This window comes from Molossus molossus, unplaced genomic scaffold (assembly GCF_014108415.1).
Source record: "Molossus molossus isolate mMolMol1 unplaced genomic scaffold, mMolMol1.p scaffold_m16_p_18, whole genome shotgun sequence".
Taxonomy (NCBI): Eukaryota; Metazoa; Chordata; class Mammalia; order Chiroptera; family Molossidae; genus Molossus; species Molossus molossus.
This window is the reverse complement of record NW_023425353.1, coordinates 40,859,683-40,883,159: the sequence shown is the minus strand read 5'-3', so window position 1 is coordinate 40,883,159 and position 23,477 is coordinate 40,859,683. Positions and strand designations below refer to the sequence as shown.

General features: G+C 36.0%; 1 protein-coding gene across 3 annotated transcripts in view; it reads left to right on the top strand.

Annotated features, from left to right (window-relative positions):
* TBC1D5 (TBC1 domain family member 5) overlaps positions 1–23,477 on the top strand; it is a 504,213-nt gene that overhangs the window by 306,333 nt on the left and 174,403 nt on the right. For all 3 annotated transcript variants that reach the window (XM_036267496.1, XM_036267498.1, XM_036267497.1), the window contains 3 exons: positions 1,316–1,366; positions 1,462–1,531; positions 4,534–4,706. In XM_036267496.1, coding sequence (XP_036123389.1) covers positions 1,316–1,366; positions 1,462–1,531; positions 4,534–4,706 — 294 coding nt within the window. The remainder of the gene's footprint in view (positions 1–1,315; positions 1,367–1,461; positions 1,532–4,533; positions 4,707–23,477) is intronic.

Genomic DNA, 23,477 nt, shown 5'->3' with positions numbered 1-23,477 from the left:
AAATTTGGAAACATAAATATATCTTTTTAAATCTTAAATGTATACCAAAGGAAGACATAATTAATGGATCAAGAAGAAGAAATTTTGTTGTAATGGCAAAAGTGCTAAAAATTGATAGTATTCATATATACTATCTTCTAATGTCCCATTCTTTTACTACAAGTTGAGTTGGGAACCTTATGTGTAAAGATACTTGCTCCAGGTTTGATTCAGTTCAGTTCGTAATAGAGCAGTACCACAAAGTCTATAGCTAAACAAAAATGACTTTTTATGTTTTTAAGATCCATTACTTTATTCTTTCCAGCATGCTAATTGCATTCAGTTTAAGCTAATTGTTAGACTGTGTTTTCTAGCTTAAGATACCCTAACTGATGAGCCAGAGAGGCAGCCAGGAAGCATCTTGGGACTAAAGAGCAAAGGATTATAAAACTGTCAGGAGTATTCTACAGACTATCCCACCTGTATATAGAAAAGAGAAAATAAACACAGTATCTTTATTAATCAAACATAGTCATCCATTTTGCTGAACATATACTAGGGCCTTTGTTAAATTAACCTTTGTTTACTATATTACACATTAGTATTTTCTAGATCCTTTTGAGTTTTTTTTAATTATACTGAGTTTATAGGATCTGTCTATAGTAACCATATCTTAATTGCCTTTTGTCTAGTTATTCTAAAGAATAACTTAGTTAGTATTGGGTTCCTGTTTTCATGTCACTTTTACCCTTTTAAAACATGTATATGGAATATACTTCAAAGGAAAGTATAGATGATTGAAAAAAGCTTTAAATGAGTTGGACATACTTCTCTAGCTATTTCAATTCACTAAAATATAAAAGCATCACTAAAATAGATTTGGAAGAGGTGTTGTCAATGATTGATGTTAAAATATCATAAAATAGAAGCCATGAAAAGAAAATACGTTAATATTTTAATATGGTATATTTGACCAGTAACTATATATATTTTTTGTTTTGTTTTGGACAATAAGCAGTAGATTTTGGAGTAATCAATTTATTCTAGATCAGGCACATTCAAGGAATATATTGTCATATTTGTATTTATTATTTGGAATAATTAAATAGTTACCTCATTGTGGTACAGACAAGGCAGCTAATTTGTTTTTGATATTTATAGAAAGAAAGCATTTCATTTGTTAATGAAGTTGCTCTTTTTTATTTTAAAAAATGATACTTTTTTTTTTATTTGTACATAATATGGAATTTGGCTTATAAGTATAGAGTAAGGTAACTTCTGCATCTCCTTCCATTAAAAAATTACACATTTTGATTGCATGTATTTCTTTTTTAAGTGAGGAAATGAAAACTCTCTTGAACCCTGAGTATCTGGAACATGATGCCTAGTAAGTACAACACTTTCTTCTGTTATTTTTATTTTTTATACCATATTTACTTGAATGAAGGTTTAACAGCATTATATTATTTTTCTAAATTTTAGTGCCATGTTCTCGCAACTTATGGAAACTGCTGAACCTTGGTTTTCTACTTTCGAGCATGATAGTCAAAAGGTAAATCATGTAGTACAGATCTTTCATTATATTTGAAGGGACAAATAATTTCAGTAAGTAACGACATATAATCAGAGAATAAAAGCCAAGATTTTTTACTATAAAAAAAGAAAATATAAAAACACTTGTGGAATAAGATTGAACTGGGATTTAAACCATATCTCTGATAACATTGGCAGACATATACAAAAGTAATATAACATTTTTGTATAAATAAATGGAAACTTCTTTCATACATGTGTATAAAATGCAATATAACTTCTTTAAAATTATTATAAAATTTTTTTTTCGATATTTTGTTCAGATAGAGTGGGAGGGGGACAAACTGCAACCCAGGTACGTGCCCTTAACGGGAACCGAACCCGGGTCTCTCTGGACCGCAGGCCAACGCTCTAACCGCTGAGCCAAAGCGGCCAGGGCTAAATTTATTATAAATTTTTAGTGATAAGTGCATTTATCTGTTTGGTCTTTTGCTATCCTAGTGAGTTGATAGATACATTATTAACTAAAGTACGTAAACTTTGTAACAAATAGGTTGTTTTACTTTTAGTAATGCATCACTATTGAATTTACCCATTTAGCATCAAATCATTTTTTCTTACTCTCTTACCCTTATATTTTAGTTATAATGTTCACCTTTTTAATGTACAATTTAGTGGGTTTTAGTATATTCCCAAGGTTGTGGAAATATCCTTACATCTAATTTCAAAACATTTTCACTGCCCCAAAAGGAGATCCCATACACAGTAGCAGTCACTTCCCATTCCCTCCTCCACAGTCTCTGCTATTACTAATCTACTTTGTATTTCTACTTGCCTATTCTAGACATTCCATATATGTGGCATTATAGATTATGTGGCCTTTTTATGACTGACTCCTTTCATTTAGCATAATGTTTTCAAAGTTCATTCATGTTGTAGCATGCATCAGTACCTATTTATTTTTCATGGCTGAATAATATTTCATTGTGTGTATATACCACATTTAGTTTACATAAATCAGTTGATAGACACTTGGGTTTGTTTCAGTTTTTGCTTGCTGTGCACATTATGTACAAACTTTTGTGTAAACATATATTTTTAGTTCTTTTGGCCTATCTCTAGGAGTGAAATTACTAAATTATCTGTCATTGTAAACAAACATATGCTTACTTAGAGGTCACTATGGTATTTTTATTTTTATTATGCCATATTGGAGATATTATAAATTATTCTGACATGGTATGCTAAGAGTTTGTGGCATATTATTTTCTATACAACAAATTTATTTTATATTGGTGTAATTTATTACATTCTGGTTAGAAAGCATGTATTAGTCACTTCATTCCATCTCAGAAAATGAACTGAGAACTAATGCTTTTTGTGCCTTTGGTTTAGGTCAGGGCAAACTACTGCCTGCAAGCCAATTTGGCCTGCCATCTGTTTTTGTGAAGCTTGTGACTTAAAATGGCTTTCACTTATTAAATGGTTGAAAAAATATGAAAAGAAAAAATATGAAAAGAAAATTAATATTTTGTGACATATGAAAATAATATGGAATTCAATTTCTATGCCCATAGAAGAAGTTTTATTGGAATACAGCCATGTTTATCTGTTTACTTATTGTCTGTGGCCAATTGCTCATTACCATAGCAGAGTTGAATTGTTACAACACAGACTGTATGACCTGTCAAGCCTGAAATATTTACTGTCTGGCTCTTTACAGAGAAAGTTTGTCAACCCCTAGCCTCGATGATAAAGTCTTTCTTCAGCAGAATATGAACATGTTACCTTCTATAAGGGTTATTAGAGCAGAAACTTGCTGTCACTATATGATGAACTACATACGCTTTGGAACAATAACTTTATATTCTTGGCAAGTGATTTGATGAAGTCATAGACTTATGTGAATATCAGAATTTTGAGCAGAGAGTATTTGAATATATTTAAAGTAGGCATCATGATTATTTTATGCGGTGATCATTTTGTATTTTATAACTGATTCACCATGTCTGAGAAACTGATAAAAATGTGAGAGTTCCCATTTTTTAGTTTTACCTACTCATGTTGATATCACCAAGTCAAGTTCATGAAATGGCTAAGATAACACAAAGAAAGGCATTCATTTTATCAATGAACACATAGATGTTGTGACCTCTAAACATTTGAACATTCCTATGAATTACTTGCATATATCAGTGAATAAAATATTCCTGAAAAGCATGTCTAATGAATCCCTATTTCATCCTCCCCTTTTTATTCTATTTTCTGGTTCACCTTTTTAAAAAGAAGTTTGATAAATTAATATACCACTTTCTTATTCAGCTCTTCTAGTTCCTTTGAAAATCTGATTATATCACATGCTGCCTATTTCAGGAGACATAACTTTTCATAAGATTTTCTTGAAGAAAGCAGTGCATTGGTTTACATAGTAGCATAAAGTCATTATCTCATTGCATTTTCATAACAGTTTGTAGACTGGCTCTGCTCTGCAGAACACATTTACTGCTTAATAAATGGTTAGAAAATTTTTCTAGTTGTATTGGTCGTTGTGGCTGTCCCGTTTGATCATTATATTTGTTAAATGCAAACACATTCTTTATATGATAAGAAGTCATCAGGATTTCTAGACTACAGATGAGTCTCTATTAAGCTTTTTATAAATGGACTATATACATATGCTATAGATTTAATGACAATATATTCTATTCAAACTAGAAATAGATTATATGATTTCATTAAGTTAAACATTTTTAAACAGGTTAATTTAGGATACTTCTCTCTGAAGCTAGTGATTGTATCTCTATGGAAGTATGTGTATTCAAACCCTTAGAAGAAGGCTAGTTGTTTTCCATGTGGTTGTTAGAAACCCTGTCTGAACATTTGCCATAAGGTGATTATTAGTTGTTATTTAAACTAGTTCTTATTTAAACTCCCATTGATAAATGTATTCAGGAATTATGTCCTTTTATATGTTAATTTTATATTGAAATATAACACATGTTCCATTTTTCCTGTTTTTAGGGGAAAGAAACACTGTTGACTCCCATCCCCTTTGCTCGACCACAGGACTTAGGGCCAACGATTGCTATTGTTACTAAAGTCAATCAGATCCAGGATCATCTTCTGAAGAAGCATGATATTGAGCTTTACATGCACTTGAACAGACTAGAAATTGCACCACAGATATATGGGTTGTAAGTATTAAAGTTTAAATTTCAGCTTTACCTAATATGGTTTATGATGATTTTTGTATGTGTAGATTTATAGGAGTAAGAGCAAGAACTGTTTCAGCTCCATTTCATTTTGGATCTCTCTTCTGTCCTGTGTGCCAGGCTCTGTGCTCATAGCTTTCACATATGATATTTCATCTAATACTTCCAGCAACCCTGTTAATTGAGCGTCACTCTTTTGTTACAGAGGAAGAAACTAAGGTTTGCACCTATTACATAGTGAAGTTATAATTCAAATCCAAGCAGGATTGGCTCCATAATCTGCAGAGTTTAGTGCAAAATAAAAGTGGATGGCCTCTTTAAATAAATTAATAAGAATTTTAAGATGGTAACAGCAGCAGATCATTAAACCAAGCATTTTAAGAAGTATGGGGCCACACAGGTGATACACATGTGGAGCCAGCCCTGAACCTGAACAATCCTATAATCTTTCCATTTTATTGTGTGGTCTTCTGTTCTAACCTTAGAAGTGCATTTTGAAAAGTAAGATCAATGTCCCTCACAGTGAACATAATATCTTAATCTTCAGCCACATAACCCTGCAACTTGCTATAGCAGAAAAATAGGGAAGCATTTACTCCTTGGATGTGTGTGTATATTTGTATGTATTCATTCAATAGCTTATAAGGTAAGTAAGAAGATTACAGAGATAGCAGTTTTCATAAATATGAATTAGTACTACAGACAACAAAAGGATCTTTTATATTGAAACACTAGAACGTATATATCTATGAACTGTTAGGCAGTTCCTTGGTAGATATTTCCTGCAAATTCCATTTCTCAATTAGGTCGAACATGGAAAATTGAAAAGATATTATCGAGATGTAAATAATAGATGCTCAGTAAATATGAATTCATTATTTGAGTTACAAAGAATCTCAAACAAGTCAAAGGTTTAGGACCAATTTATTTAGTCTAAAGTAAAGAATACCAATGAGTGTTTTCTTTATGTTCTGTTACACAGACTCTTTCACTAATAATAATTCAGCTGTCTTTCTTTGGAACTCCTAAACTATAACTGAAGACATCTGCTTTCCTGTTTTCAATGATGCTTGCTTTCATTTCTGTGACTTAAGCTTGACTTCATCATTGAGAGTGGCTCCGTCATTCCCATTCAAAAGAAGAAAGTTGTGGGTAATATGGGTCTTTGGCAGAACTGCAGGTTATTAATGAATTGTTATTTATACATATAAATCTAGCTAATATTTGTGTGTTTATAGACACACAGGTTTATTTTAAAATAGCTAGTGGTAAGATTAGGGCACACTCAAAAAGTTGGTTTATTCAAATACTGAAGCCCACTTTACACCCTCAAAAATTGTTTGCTGAAGTCTAGAAATTTATCTTAAATATTGGGCAAAGAAATTAACATTAGACGTGTTTAGCACGTCTTTGAAATGCTTTAGTGTCTGTTACCTTTTAGTTTGAGCTAGTGCTTTACATTGCAATGGTGGTGGAATGGACGTGGGTACAATGATTTATAACCATTGTGTTCCAGTTTCTTTTTCAGATGTTAGTTTCCATCAGCTTTCTCTTCCTCATAGTGACTCATAGAGCTTCTCTGACATCCAACCAGTACCTTTCTAGTAAAAATTCCGTGATCCTTTCAACTTTGGTTTTTAGTGGTACTAACAATACCAGGGCTTGCAGTAACCATAGCTGACTTATTTATCCCAGTATTTTTGTATAAGATCTCATCTGCATTATCTAAAAAAATGTCTTTTATATTTTTTTTTATCTTTGAAGAAGTCACTCAATCTCTTAATTGGTCTGTACTACATTGTATAGCACAAAGATTTTATTTACTTATTTCACTTACTAAATTTGATTTTATTACTTACATTTGTGGGGCACATGAAAGGCCAATGAGATTTTTATTTTCCTATTTCTTTATGCCACCTTAAGTTATACTATTCATCTGTATATTTCCTATTGATGATTGTTATAATCCTTAATCCTTGGGGCCAAAGAATAATATTAGTACTGTACAGAATAGCAGTTAGAAGCACAAGCTTTGAAATAAAATAGACCTGTTTACCCACTTTGAGCCTTGTTTTCTTCATTTGTAAAATGGAGATTAAAAATAATGATATCTATTTCATAGGGTGCCTATGAGAATTGAATCGTAATGGACAAAAATCATAATGCTCAGTATGTAATAAACATTAAATATATGTTTGGCAATGCTTTTGTTATCATTACTTAAGATGTCATGGCTCTGTTGATGTGATGACCTGTGAGTCATGAATGCCTTGCTCGGGCTTTGGCTTTCTCTCTGTTCTTCACTAAAGCAGATGGGCCTCTTTTAAATGGAAACATAAGAGCTATCCTTCAGACCAGTGCTTCTGCAGAGATAGTATAGAGAAGTTGAGAGTAAACTTTTAGAAACAAATCATAGCAATTTGGCACAATTACTTTATGTCTGTGAACCCAATAAATATTGTAGGTTTGTATCTCATGGGAATGAATTGAAATATTTTGTTTTATTCTATATCATACAAGTAATGTTAATCTAAATAATTATTCATGCTGCTATCTTCCTGTTGGAAGAAAGCTGATAATTTAGGCTCATATTTGATATTAATACTTAAAAATAATTAATTACAGTTTGAGTAAATTATCAAGTGGACAAATCTAAAGTAATCAATTTTCAGTTAATAAAACCTACTCTTCCTCAGTGTGACATAAGAATCCATAAATGTATTATCTAGGTGAAGGAATTAAGCAAAAACAAAAAACTCACCCATATAGACAACAACAGTATGGTGATTACCAGAGGAGAGGGAAAGGGGGTGGGGGGAGGGGTAGAAGAGAGTATAGGGAGATAAACAGTGATGAAAGGAGAGTTTACTTGTGATGATGAACAAACAATACAATATACAGATGATGTATTATAGAATTGTACACCTGAAGCCTTTATAATTTTATTGACCAATGTCACCCCAGTAAATTCAGTAAATAGAAAATAAAATGTGCTTTTGCATGCCAACTGTTTTTATAGAATTTTAATTTTAAAACAAAAATATTTCCTTATATACTAAAATGTTCTAACAAAATTGATAAAAATGTCAATGAATGCATCAATGGAAAAATATTATCAATACCAAAAATTTGTATAGAAAGGGGATTAAATCATAAATAAGTGTTTACATGGTAGGAAATGTGTTAGCAAAATGAAATTATATTCATATTGAGTCTGGGTTTCTAATTTCAGTCAGTCTTTAGCAGTTGCGTGGTACATTAAAATTTATTGAAATCTGCTTTCTAATGTGATCATAATTACCATTTAGAAAAAAGTTTTACAATTTAGTCCATTTTTACAAAAAAAAAAGCGCTACTTTTGTAAGAATATATGTGAAAGTCTCCTGATGTGGCAGATGTGCCATATGTTATCTTATTTGTTGCATTTTGTCAATAAATTTAACAAAATTAGAATTAATAAACAGTTAAAAATATTAATTGTACGAGCATTGGTTAAAGCTATTCCAAATTAGCTTATCTTAATTTTAAATACATTGATGATATTTATCTTAAAATATCAGAATAAGTACCCATGATCTTGAATATTATACAATAACTTGCTTATTAATGCTATTATTTTATGTGTGTAAGTGCTTCAACCCCTGGATAATAGTAGCTGGTTTTTCTGGTTAGTAAATGTTAAGTCAACTTACTATTTAGGTTAAACAAAGTTATTTTGAAATTAAATGTTCACTTCTTTGTGATAGTAAAAAAAATATTTCCAAAATATAATTTACACTGTATTTTTCATTTACCTTAAGTTCTGTGGGGGCTATCAGTGCACATTGACCAGTTTCCAAAATAAAACATTGAGTACATTATTGCCATCTTTTCTAGGTAATTTTTAAGAGTTGGTTTTTTTTTAATCTTTGTTTTTACTGTGAGAATAAGAATTGCCTTTGACTTCATCAGTTTGGAATTATTTTTGTGCAAAAGCCTCTAAAATCTATGTGTTACAGTTCCATCCGTGAGTACATACTTGGTGTGAATTCAAAAGAGTCTCAATCATAGCATTTTCAATATAAAGCTTCAATACTGTTTTCACTTAATACTATTTCTAAAGAGACCAAAAATTGAAGTTTAAAAATAACATTTTTTTGTCAGGCCAGAGTAACTGCTTTGTTATCACCTTAAATATATTGAATCTGTATATTTTGAACTACATTTTATACTTTGATATAAATAGAATACATAATAAGCATCTGTGGGATATGCAATTAATGTCACTTTTGAAGAAAGACCCTCATAGCACACTTGGGCTTTGACATTCGTAAATTATGAGCTCTTTACGACACTCATGGGACAAATTCCATATTTCCCAAATGTTTATTATACATCTTCCATTTCCCTTATTTTCTATTTTCTGGATTAGAAGTGGTTTTACTGTGGTGGTTTATAATAATTTAATTGGGGAGGTTCTTGGTTATTGATAAATAATCTGCTTAATTTTGTAATATAATTTTAAAATATTTATATCACAGTATTTGTTCTAACACATATCACAGTGTAATTATGTATGTCTACTAAGTTTTTTTTTAAACTATATTTGAAATATAAACATATGGAAAAAAATATAACTCAGTCATTAAAGTGTATAATTACCCACCTTAAAAATTCTCTCTCTCAACAGCTTAAGCAAAAAACTTTCTAATCTAAGCATAGTTAGTAAGTGAAATATTCTTTTCTTTTCATTGAGTTTTAACTTACACAGTAAATGTAAATACCAAAATGAGGGACTGGAAGATGAAGATCTAAAGATACTTGCCATATACCACTGGGTATTCCCCAGAATTACTCCTTTCAAAAAAGCTGAGTATTTCCCCTTCTATGTGAAGAATTATTGTAATTAAGAATTATGGGTAAGAAGAATAAATTACTTGAAATAATTAATAAATGTTAATATATTTTTAGTGTTTTCTGTGGGCTAGATCATACTGATGGCTTTACATAGATTATCTTATTTATCCTCACAGCACATTGAGATAGGTACTGTTACTAGCCCCATTTTTTTAGATGAGGAAATTAGAGTTTACAAAGGCTTATTTAGATCAACCAAATACCAAGAAGCTGAGCTAGGCTTTGAACTCTTGAGCCTACATTCACACTCTGATTTGCTTCAGTCTCTGAGTATGGTGGAAAGCTAAGGTACCCACGGGGATTGTGTGTCAGGTTAGATCATGAGCCAAACTCAGGGTGACCAGATTAGCAACTAAGACCAGGCAGGTACAAGGCCTGGAATCAGAGGAGTCTTGTTAGTGAGCAGAATCTAGCCTCCTAGGAAGGAAAAAGGAAATCAAGGGCACAGGAGAGCCCAAGGCCCATAGCCATGCCAAGGATTAAGACAAAAAGAGCTTAGGATCTTCCACATACAGGTACCAGCAGAAAAAGTATAGTTAAAATAATAAGCTGTCTCCCGAGGCTTAAATTTTCTTGTCCAGGTCCAATGAGTAAGTCCTCACTTAATGTTGTCAGTAGATTCTTAGAAAGTGCAGCTTTAAGCAAAATGATGTATAACAAAACCAGTATTACCACAGTCTAATTAATATAAACATAAGTTCCTGTGGCATATTTCTGGTCACCTAAGTTCTAAATAAAGACCCAAAACACTTCTAATATTAAACATTTAGGTAAATGTGAGCTGTGCATTATTTTAAGAAAGATTAATAAAAGCAAGTAAGATCATTATTTTTCAACCCTCTCATTCCAGTTCAAGGTCACAGGTGGCCGGAGCCTACCCCAGCAGCTCAGGGCACTAGTTAGTAACAACCCTGTACTGAATACCCTTTCATCCAAGGTCCACTCTCACACCCACCCACACTTAGACTGGTACGGTTTAGACATGCCAGTTTACCTAAGGTGCCCGTCATTGGGATGTGGGAGAAAACCAGAGTAGTACCCAGATGAAACCCACACAGACATGCAGAGAACATGCCTACTTTACACAGATAGTGGCCTTGGCCAGGAATGTCTTTTTTTCTTTTTTTCCTTCTCTCATCAATAATACAATGAAATGACATTATTCAAGGACCTGCTGTATTCACCTTATTTAGATCAGGCTGCTAGATAGAAAAATAAGGAAATGGATAGGAGGGGTAAGGGTGGTCCTGTTACCTTAATCTTAAACTTGACCTGCAAAGAGAGTTAATTGATGAAATAGAAGAAGCAGAATCTGTACTAACAAAGTAATCATGAATTTTAAGATAGACAAAAGCAAAGAAGGAAAAGTTGTACCCAGTCACACATGCACAAGTTTATTAAAGGTACCGCCCACATGCCTTTCTGGGTAAAAATACACTATCACTGAAAGGTGAATAAAAATAATTCAAGTAAGCCCTGGCCGGTTTGGCTCAGCGGTTAGAGCTTCGGCCTGCGGTCCGGAGAGACCCGGGTTCGGTTCCGCTAAGGGCACGTACTTTGCGGTTTGTCCCCGGCCCTGGTAGGTCGTGCGGTGGCAGCCACTCGATGTGTCCCTTTTGCATCGATGTTTCTCTCTCTCTGTCTCTTCCTCTCTCTCCCTCCCACTCTATCTGTACAAAAAATGGAAAAGTGTCCTTGGGTGAGGATAAAAAATAAAAAAATAAAAAAAAAAATAACTCAAGTAAGGGAAAAGTAGATCTTAAAGGACTGCTGGAAAGCAATACGACCAGTAAGACATGGTCAGGTGTATACAACTGAATGCAGTTTTCAAAATAATAATCTGAGGAGCAGTAAAAATAATATAGAACATTATTTGGATATTTGATCTATTTAAATCTAGTGAAATACTCTAGTGGGAAAGAAGTATAAAAGTACATAATTTATCAGCACACATGGAGGAAATAAAATATAGTATTTTGTTGATGTTTCTAGTCACTAAAGAATTTTCTGGTTTATAAATTTCCTGTAAAAGAGTATCTATGCAATAGAATTATGAGAATTAAATGAAAGGGAAAAAATCATGTATAGTAAACACTCAATAAAATGTTTATTGTTATTAACTTTTATGTGCCTGACTCATAAGACTCACTAAATAATAATAACAACAACAACAAAAGAAACAAGAGGGCTTACAAAGGAAGCATAAAACAAGATGACAAATAATACTGTCAAGCATTAGTTATAGCTCTATGCATAAATGCTTTAAGCAATTGGCTTTATAAACAAAATCCAACTCTGTGCTACTTAAAACAGACACCTAAAATAAATTGATATGGTTTGATTAAAGGAATACAGAAATGGCAATAGTAATATAAAAAATATATACTTTGAAACAAAAACATTGAAAGAGTTTGTCTGTCTTGTTCATTAATATAGCCCAGATGCCTCCTTAACAGAACTTGGAACATGGTAAACATTCAGTAACTAAATATGTTTGAATGGGTGGATGAATGACAGGGAGGTAAGAACAAAGGAAAGACAGATCAGAAACCTATTATATAAGGAACTGATCATTCAAAATATCATTGCTGGAAATTTTTCTATTTTGAGGAATATCAACTCGTATGTATTTTAAAAATTAACAATAACTATGTATGGTGCCTGGTACTTGAATTATCAGGAGAATCAATTAATAAAATATATAATTGTCTAACAACTATGCTGTACACCTGAAACTAATATAATACTAAATGTCAACTGTAATTGAAAATAAAATTTTAAAAAGTTAAAATTCTAAATAGTAGAAAAATATATGAATATGTAACATCTTCCAATGATCATGGACGTTGTAAGAAAAATAGCAGTGAAAGATATTTTTTAGGATAAGTTTAAAATTTGACTACCCCCAAATTTTATTCCAACATAATTCAGTGCAAAAACAAACTGGTTTAAAAAAAATTTTTTTTGGGTTCCGGTCAAGATGGCGGCGTAGGGAAACGCAGTATCGCGTTCTGCCACAACCACATCCAAGTTACAACAAAACTATAGAACAACCATCATCCAAAACCGCCTGAAATCAAGCTGAATGGAAGTCCTACAACTACGTAATTAAAAACAAAAAAAGCAGCTACATCCAGACCGGTAGGAGGGGCGGCGGCTCTAGGGGTGGCGGCAGTGGCGCGGCGGCGCGACGGGCTGGTCCCACACCCAAGTGTGGCGGATAAAAATCAGGAGGCTCCCGTGGCTGGGAAGGTCCTTCCTGAGGACTGAGGGGTCCCCGTCCCACACCAGGTGCCCCGCTCAGGTTTCCAGTGCCAGGAAGAGAAGTCCCCATAACTTCTGGCTGGAAAAACCAGCAGAAACTGAGGCTCAGGGAAGCTGACCTGGCTGGAGCCACAGGCAGCTCCCTAAAGGGCCCGCGCACGGACTTATCGGACTCTCTCCCTCTAAGCTCGGAGGGGAGGCAGCTCGAGGGGCACCAGAGACATACAGGAAAGAACTGAGCTGTTTGGCACTGGAGCGAGGGCTGGAGAGGGGGCTTTCTCGGGGACAAACGTGCTGTAAGAGGCCTTTGTTCCTTTGGTGAGCCCTTCCCTGGAGCGGCAGACAGAAGCCATATCTGGGACTCCAGCAACCTGGCTCACACTGGTAGCCCCACCCTGCTGACTCCCTGAGGCCCCGCCCCACCCCGCCCCACACAACTTTCAAGCCCACCTAAGCTGTTGCTACTTGCTTAACCATAGGATTGGCCTGTCTTGGATCCTGCTTCAGGTTTTTCCTAAATTCTTTCAAACAAGCAGCATCGGGTCTCAGCGAGCCCCATACCTCTCATTAAGTAATACACAGAAACAAACACAGAGAGGCAGCCAAAATGAGGAGACAAAGAAACAGGTCCCAAATGAAAGAACAGAACAAAACCCCAAGAAAAGAACTAAGCGAAATGGAGATAAGCAACCTAACAGATGCTGAGTTCAAAATACTGCTTATAAGGATGCTCAATGAACTCAGTGAGGGCCTCAAGAGCATAAAAAAGTACCAGTCAGAAACGATCGCTGCACAGTTAGAAACGAAGGAGGCTTTAACTGAAATAAAGAATAATTTATATAGCTTCAATAATAGAGTACGTAAATCCAAGGAGCAAACCATCGATTTGGAATATAAGGAAGCAAAAAACGCCCAACCAGAACAGCAAAAAGAAAAAAGAATCCAAAAAAATGAGGATAGTGTAAGGAGCCTCTGGGACAACTTCAAGCGTGCCAACATTCGCATCTTGGGGGTGCCGGAAGGAGAAGAGAGAGAACAAGAAATTGAAAACCTGTTTGAAACAATAATGGCAGAAAACTTTCCTAACTTGGTGAAGGAAACAGACATACAAGTCCAGGAAGCACAGAGAGTCCCAAACAAGATGAACCCCAAGAGGCCCACACCAAGACACATCATCATCAAAATGCAAAAGGTTCAAGACAAAGAGAGAATCCTAAAAGCAGCAAGAGAAAGGCAGCTAGTTACCTACAAGGGAGTTCCCATTAGGCTGTCAGCTGATTTCTCAAAAGAAACTTTGCAGGCCAGAAGGGAGTGGCAAGAAATATTCAGAGTGATGAAAACCAAGAACCTACAACCAAAATTACTCTATCCTGCAAAGCTGTCATTTAGAATCGATGGACATATAAAAACTTTCCCAGACAAGAAAAAGTTAAAGGAGTTCATCACTACCAAACCGTTATTATATGAAATGATGAAGGGTCTTTTTGAAGAAAAAGATAAAATGTATGAACAAACAAAATGGCAATGAATACATATCTATCAACAATGGAATCTACAAACAAAATGAACAGGAAGAACAGGAACATTCTCATAGATACAGAGAACATTTTGTTGGTTGCCAGTTGGGAAAGGGGTTGGGGGAATGGGTGAAAAAGGTGAAGGGATTAAGAAGCACAAATTCATTGCTAGACTGACAAATCTCAAAGGGAAAGGGGTTGGGGGGGTGGGAAGAAATAAACCAAAGAACTTATATGCATAACCAATGGACACGGACAATAGTTTGGGAAAAGGTGGGAGGGGGGCGGGAGTGGGGAGGAGGGGGTTAATGGGGGAAAAATGTGGAACATCTGTAATGCATTTTACATCCAACAATAAAGATGTGGAAAAAAAAAAAAAAAAAAAAAATTTTTTTTGCAACTTACATAAAGAAAATTTTTATTTTTTATATGTAATAAACCCTTAAAACTAACAAGAAACCACTTAACTATATAAAGTAGAAAAATAAAGTGAACTAAAATGCATGGTGAAATAATAACTGACAATACAGGGTGAGCAAAAGTAGGTTTCTAGTTGTGAGTACGTGAAACAGTTTATTCTTGTATTATTACTAATTGTTTTATTATTATTATTATTTTTTATCCTCACCCTAGGACATTTTTCCACTTTTTGTTCAGATAGAGTGGGAGGGAGAGGAAAAGAGAGAGAGACAAACGAGTGGCTGCCACCCGCACGACCAACCAGGGCCAGGGACAAACTGCAACTGAGGTACATGCCCTTAGCAGGAACTGAACCCGGGTCTCTCTGGACTGCAGGCCGACGCTCTAACTGCTGAGCCAAACTGGCCAGGGCGCTAATTGTTATATTATTTTTTATATGAACAACTGTATATCTACTTTTGTCCTGCCCCCCCTCCCCAAATATGGTGAAAGGTTTCAAATATTCAAATATTAAAAGAATTACAAATTAAATAACAATATAATTTTTATTTAGATTGTAAAAGATGGGAGAAAATTATGCCAATTGTGATATAATCAGTTTGGGAGACAACTGGGAAAGTGAGTCAAATGCCTGATAAAGTTCTGCTCTTTGACTCATAGTTTCATATTTAAGCATATAGACACATCTTAGAGGGAAGCAGGGAACAGAGGCTGTCTTTAAAGATTTTATCATAATGTTATTTGTGATATGAAATGGGAACTAATACATTTTTAATAATAAAGGAAATAATAGAGTAAATAAATTCATTTGATAAAATATAATGCTATAGTTTAAGTAATGTACATGTGGACTATGTAATCCTAAAACATGATGCTTATATGTTCTAAGTGAAAAACCAGGAAGAAATATAATAGTGTGGTGAAAGCCTGAGGTGGGTAGGAGCAGGGTAGAAAGGGGTCAGTGAGGGGGAAAAGGGGAACATCTGTAATATTTTCAACAAAGTGTTTATAAAAAATCACTTATTGCCCAACCGGTGTGGCTCAATAAAGAAAAAAAAAACCCACATCTGCCCTGGTCTGTTTGTCTCAGTAGTTGGGGCATTGGCCCACAGCCCAGAGAGACCCCGGTTCGGTACCCGCTAAGGGCACGTACCTTGTGGCAGTTTGTCCCTGGCCCTGTTGGGGTTGTGTGGGTGGCAACCAGTCGGTGTCTCTCTCACATTGATGTTTCTCTCTCTCTTCCTCCCTCTCTCCCTCCTACTCTATCTGTAGATAAACATAAAAATGTCCTTGGGTAAGGATAAAAAAAAAAAAACAACAAAGAAAAAAAGCACATCTATTTTCCTAGTTTTAAAAATTATGGGTTTTTTTTTTAAGATTTTTTAAATTGATTTTTAGAGAGATGGGAAGGGAGAGAGAGAGAAACATCCATGGGAGAGCAAAACATTAATCGGCTGACTCCTGCACACCACCTACCAGGGATCAGGCCTGCAACCCAGGCATGTGCCCTGACTAGGAATCAAACCAGCAACCTTTCTGTGCATGGAATGACACCCAGCCAACTGAGCCACACTAGGCAAAGATTATATGTGTTTTTATATGAAATATAAAAATGTAATATTTACGTAGACTGGAACTTTTTTCTTCTTTCTCTTTTTTTCCTTTATTGATTTTAGAGAAAGAGGAAGGAGAGGGAGAGAGAGAAAGAAACATTGATGAGAGAAAACACCCATTGGCTGTCTCCTGCATGCCCCCTACTGGGGATGTGCTCTGACCTGGAATTGACCAGCGACCTCTTGGTGCATGGGTTGACGCTCAACAGCTGAGCTACACTGGCCGGGCTGCTGCTGCTTTCTAAGATTCTTCCCATAGTTTGAAATTTCTTCCAATTAAATGGCTTCTTCCACTGGTGTTTTAGACCCTAGTAAATATACTAGTGAAAGCAATAAAAAAAAAAAATGGCATTTTCATTTAATATATTTTAATAGCTTTAAATGCTTCCTAAATATTTAGCTTCTTGCAAGAAGCATTTACAATGAACATTAAAATGCTTCCAAAATATGTGGCATATATGTTTTTATCCTAAATGTTTTAATTCTGCAACTAAGACCTCATTTATTAAATTACATTTATTTATTAAAATAGTTTATTTGTTAAGGATCAATATGTGTAATATGTTTTCTAACCTTCCTGCAAGTATGATTAAATCACAGTTTTGAAGTTTGTATTTCTGATTAAGAATCGAGGTGCTGCCCTGGCCGGTTTGGCTCAGTGGTTAGAGTGTCGGCCTGCGGCCCAGAGAGACCCGGGTTCGGTTCCCTTATTCCCGTTAAGGGCACGTACCTCGGTTGCAGTTTGTCCCTGGCCCTGGTTGGTCGTGATGGTGGCAGCCACTCGATGTGTCCCTTTCACATCGATGTTTCTCTCTTTCTCTCTTCCTCTCTCTCCCTCCCACTCTACCTGAACAAAAAATGGAAAAAATGTCCTTGGGTGAGGATAAAAAAGATTCGAGGTGCTTGAAACAGAAAACATACTACACACCTGAGAAATATTGATGTGTTGAAGACTGCTAGACCAGAATATTTTATAATAGAACATAACCCCTCCCTCCCCCACACACATACACATACCTATACATTCCAGGTACTAACAGCCATCCTTATATTTTAGTGCTGTGTCTTAAAACAGTACAACAATTTGCCAACCCCGGTCTTTTTATATACATAATTTTTCTTTATTGATTTCAGAGAGAGAGAGAGAGATAGAAACATCAATGAGAGAGAACACTGATTGGCTGCCTCCTGCATGCCCCCCACTGGGAATCAGGCCCACAACTTGGGCATGTGCCGTGACTAGGAATCGAATCAATGACTTCTTGGTCTGTGGGTTGACACTCAACCACTGAGCCTCACCAACCGGGCACCAACCCCAGTCTTAAACTCGCTAACCAGACCAAGGAATCAACTTCAGTCATACCAACATTCCCTAAAGAAAGTCTGGTAAAACAGTGACTTTACAATTATTGTGATGTCTTTTACTGAATCTAACTGTACAAGAAAAAGAAATATTACCCCAAAACTTTACATATATAAAATGTCATCTAACAAGGATTATAAAAAAGAAAACTTCACCGGAGATAAATGGCCAGAGCTATTTTTTTTATTTTTTTGTTACAGATGTTTCTCCTTTTTTACCCCATTGGCATCTTCCTCCTCACCCCACCCCGCCCCGTCCCCGGCTTTGTTGTCCATGTCTACTGGTTATGCATACATGCATATAAGTTCTGTGGTTTAGCTCCTCCCATCCCCCCACCCCCTCTTCTGAGGGATGTCAGTCTGTGCCCTACTTCCATGTTTCTGGGTCTACCGTATTCCTCAGACTATTATGTTCATTATATTCTGTATATAAGTGAGATCATTTGGTATTTGTCTTTTTCTGCTTGGCTTATTTCACTTAGGATAATACTTTCCAGGTCCCTCCATGTCGTCTCAAAGGATAAGAGATCTTTCTTTCTTCCCACTGCATAGTACTCCATTGTATATATGTACCACTGCTTTTTTATCCATTCGTCTACTGATGGACACTTGGGCTGTTTCCAGATCTTAGCTATTGTAAATAGTGCTGCTACAAACATGGGGGTACATATATTCTTTCTGATTGATGTTTCAGGCTTCTTAGTGTATATTCCTAGAAGCAGGATCACTGGGTCAAATGGAAGTTCAATTTTTAATTCTTTGAGGTAAAACCATATTGTTTTCCATAGTGGCTGCACCAGTCTGCATTCCCACCAGCAGTGTATTAGAGTCCCCTTTTCTCCACACCCTCTCCAACACTTGTTGTTTGATGATTTGTTGATGGCGACCATTCTGACAGGTGTGAGGTGATACCTCATTGTTGTTTTAATTTGCATCTCCTAGAGCGGTTTTTAAACCACAATGGGGCAAGCTCTCTGGTTTAAGAACAGAAAGATATAACTGTCAATCCAATATTGTGTTTGAGTCTATTAGCAGCAGAATGCATTTAAATTGGACGGGGAATAATTTTTATCTGCAAATCAAACTGGGTTCTAAAGCGTGAAGAATTAGTCAGGACTTACTGGCAAATAATAGTTAATGTGATTATTAATCTTCTCTCACATTCAGTTTCTCTCCCTCATTCTTATTCTTGGCTTCTTTATTTCATGGGTCTCTGGTTATTTTTCTACTCTCCAATTCTTTCCATAACCAAGTAAGCCAGAGGCAATTTGAATATGTACAGCTAATTGCCATAATGAGCTCTTTCCTGTTGATGTGTATATGATACTACAGGTAATACATGTATGATGTCATAGTCCATCATTAAGTATACCTTGTAATTAATTTGAATAACTTACATCAGTGATTAAAGTATGTGTGTTTGATAGGTCTCTGACTAGACTAAAGTTTCCACCCTTATTTTTTGACCTCTGGAGACTCTACTCAATAGATATAAAACTTTTTATGGGAACTATTAGTACTTCAAACAGAGGTCTGTAAACACCAAGTTTTCTAGAAAAAAGTCTCTTAACTAGCTTTTAAGACATTTGAGATCACCAACTTGCATTTTGCATGACAATTCTAAGCTATTTTTCTGACTTTTGTAAGATTATTTTTTTATTTTTTATTTTTTTAAATCTTTATTATTGGATGTAAAATGTATTACAGATGTTCCACATTTTTCCCCCATTGACCCCCTCCTCCCCACTCCCGCCCTCCTCCCACCTTTTCCCACACTATTGTCTGTGTCCACTGGTTATGCATATAAGTTCTTTGGTTTATTTCTTCCCACCCACCCCCAACCCCTTTCCCTTTGAGGTTCGTCAGTCTAGAAATGAATTTGTACTTCTTAATCCCTTCACCTTTTTCACCCATTTCCCCAACCCCCTTCCCAAATGGCAACCAACAAAATGTTCTCTGTATCTATGAGAATGTTTCTGTTCTACCTGATCATTTTGTCTGTAGATTCCATTGTTGATAGATCTGTATTCATTGCCATTTTGTTTGTTCATACATTTTATCTTTTTCTTCAAAAAGACCCTTCATCATTTCATATAATAACGGTTTGGTAGTGATGAACTCCTTTAACTTTTTCTTGTCTGGGAAAGTTTTTATATGCCATCGATTCTAAATGACAGCTTTGCAGGATAGAGTAATCTTGGTTGTAGGTTCTTGCTTTTCATCACTCTGAATATTTCTTGCCACTCCCTTCTGGCCTGCAAAGTTTCTTTTGAGAAATCAGGTGACAGCCTAATGGGAACTCCCTTGTAGGTAACTAGCTGCCTTTCTCTTGCTGCTTTTAAGATTCTCTCTTTGTCTTGAACCTTTTGCATTTTGATGATGATGTGTCTTGGTGTGGGCCTCTTGGGGTTCATCTTGTTTGGGACTCTCTGTGCTTCCTGGACTTGTATGTCTGTTTCCTTCACCAAGTTAGGAAAGTTTTCTGCCATTATTGTTTCAAACAGGCTTTCGATTTCTTGTTCTCGCTCTTCTCCTTCTGGCACCCCCAAGATGCGAACGTTGGCACGCTTGAAGTTGTCCCAGAGGCTCCTTACACTATCCTCATTTTTTTGGATTCCTTTTTCTTTTTGCTGTTCTGATTGGGCATTTTTTGCTTCCTTATATTCCAAATTGATGGTTTGCTCCTTGGATTTACGTACTCTATTATTGAAGCTGTGTAAATTATTCTTTACTTCAGTTAATGCCTCCTTCAATTCTGTGTATCCATGATTTCTGACTGGTCCTTTTTTATGCTCTTGAGGCCCTCCCTAAGTTCACTGAGGTTCTCACTAAGTTCATTGAGCATCCTTATAAGCAGTATTTTGAACTCAGTATCTGTTAGGTTGCTTATCTCCATTTCGCTTAGTTCTTTTGTTGGGGTTTTGTTCTGTTCTTTCATTTGGGACCTATTTCTTTGTCTCCTCATTTTGGCTGCCTCCCTGTGTTTGTTTCAGTGTATTACTTAATGAGAGGTATGGGGCTCGCTGAGACCGGATGCTGCTCGTTTGTAAGAATTTAGGGAAAACCTGCAGCAGGATCCAAGACAGGCCAATCCTATGGTTAAGCAAGTGGTAACAGCTTGGGAGGGCCTGAAAGTTGGGTGGGGCGGGGCCTCAGGGAGTCAGCAGGGCGGGGCTACCAATGTGAGCCAGGTTGCTGGAGTCCCAGATATGGCGACTGTCTGCCGCCCCCGGAAGGGTTCACCAAAGGAACAAAGGCCTCTGACAGCACGTTTGTCCCCGAGAAAACCCCCTCTGCAGCCCTCGCTCCAGTGCCAAACATCTCAGTTCTTCCCTGTATGTCTCTGGTGCCCCTCGAGCTGCCTCCCCTCCAAGCTTAGAGGGAGAGAGTCTGATAAGTCTGTGTGCGGGCCCTTTAGGGAGCTGCCTGGGGCTCCAGTCGCCAGTTTCCCTGAGCCTCAGTTCCAGCTGGTTTTTCCAGCCAGAAGTGATGGGGATTCTCTTCCTGGCACTGGAACCCTGAGCGGGGCACCTGGTGTGGGACGGGGACCCCTCAGTCCTCAGGAAAGACCTTCCCAGCCGCGGGAGCCTCCTGATTTTTATCCGCCACACGTGGGTGTGGGACCAGCCCTTCGTGGAGCTGCAGCCGCCGCCGCCGCCCCTCCTTCCAGTCTGGATGTGGCTGCTGCTTTAATTCCGTAGTTGTAGGACTTCCATTCAACTTGATTTCAGGCGGTTTTGAATGATGGTTGTTCTGCAGTTTAGTTGTAACTTTGATGTGGCTGTGGGAGGACTCGATACCGCGTTTACCTAAGCCACCATCTTGACCAGAAGTCTGTAAAATTATTTTAAGGACAGTGTTTTATTATATATAATTTTATATGACACATCATACCAGGATAGAATCCCTCCTTCCCACCATTTGTTTCAACCTCAAATAAATGTTAGAAAAATGATGAGCTTGCTTAATGAAGAAACCCTCTTCCAAGCTCATAAGTTGCTAATTGACAAAGGCTGTCGAATCATTTAAGAAAATTCATCATTTGTTACACTCTATTAAAAGATTAAAAAATAAAGAGCTCTTCTACCACAAACTGGAGGGAAAACTTTTTCATTTTCCTTCACTAATGAGGGATACAGATGAAACACTGGTAGAGCATGTTGCTTTTTATTTCTTATTTTTGCTTTTGGCTAGTTTGCGTTCTTCATGGTGTGTTTTTCTAATCCCGTCAACATTCTTACTTTTACTTTTAAGTAGATCTGAACCAGAATTTAAATGAGAAAAAGTAATATTGTTTGTAATTAATCTAGTTTGGGTTATATAAGTACCTTTTGTTTCAAAAACTTTTCATTAAAATTTGCTTTCTTTGATAAAAATAATGCTTTTATTTTCATTGTACTTTAATTATTATTTAGGTATTTTGGTATGATGCTATAGATAATATTTTTATACCAGTATATCACCTTCAGAAGGTTCTTATTATGACTTAAGCTACAAATGGCATGTGTAGTTTTAAAATTATTCCCAAACATTAAAAATTATATATATTTTTAAATGTATTTAAAGTATTATTGAAATTGAGTGTTGTGTTACATGGAATTTTTGGAGAAAATGTGTTATACCTTTTAAAAGATCTTAATTTAGAGTAGGTAATCATTTTAATAGACATAAATACTGATTAGGAGGTATTAGAAACAATGTAAAAATGATGAGGACTGGGGAGAAAAGAATGAGTTACAGACTGAGAGATCACACCTATGCTAAATAGGTGCAGCTTTTATCAAAGACAGCCTCTGACCTAATGAAGTCAACAGGATAAACTATTACGATATCTGTCATAGGTCTTTTATATAGAACACATAAATAATTCTACCAATGAATTATAAAAAGATATCCATAAAATTTTTAAATGATAAAAATGCTTGGACATGTCACAATAATTATCCAAATGGCAAACAAACATGAAAATGTGTCAAAATTACAAGCAATCAATACAAATTTAAATCTAACCTACAATGAGATACTTTTAGTTCCTACCAGAATGGCATGTAAGTGGATATATCGGCTTTGAAAGTATCAGATGAAGATCAGAAAAAGAAAGAGAAAAAAATAGAGCTAGTGAAAACAGTCAACACTGTGGACACTGTCAGAATTCAGCCAAAGCAGTGACCCTGAAGAGAAGCAGAGCTCTGTTTCCTCCAGCTGACCAGGCCCCAAGTATGGAGATGATAACTCTGTATTGGGGGTGGGGGCAGTGGGGGGACAGAAATACACATGTGTTTTAAAGGGTAGAATTTTATAATGTTGATATTTGGTTTGTATTGCAGGTTTAGTTCATTTGAATTACCAATTTATAATGGAAAGGTCTTTATTTTATTTGAAACAAATATTCAGAAATATAATATTTATAACATATCTTGTCTGTACCTTCTTACAATTGCTGAACTTTTCATTGCAACCCAGAACCTGTGTGCCGGTATTGCATAGCAATGGATGCTTGCAAAAGTTGGATTAAAGTCAAATTAAGAATACCACCTTTGCCCTGGCCAGTCTTGCTCAGTGGTTAGAGCGTCAGCTGGCGGACCAGAGAGTCTGGGGTTCAGTTCCCACTGAGGGCATGTGCCTCAGTTGCAGTGTCCCTGGCCCTGGTTGGGGTCACATGGGTGGCAACCAGTCAATGT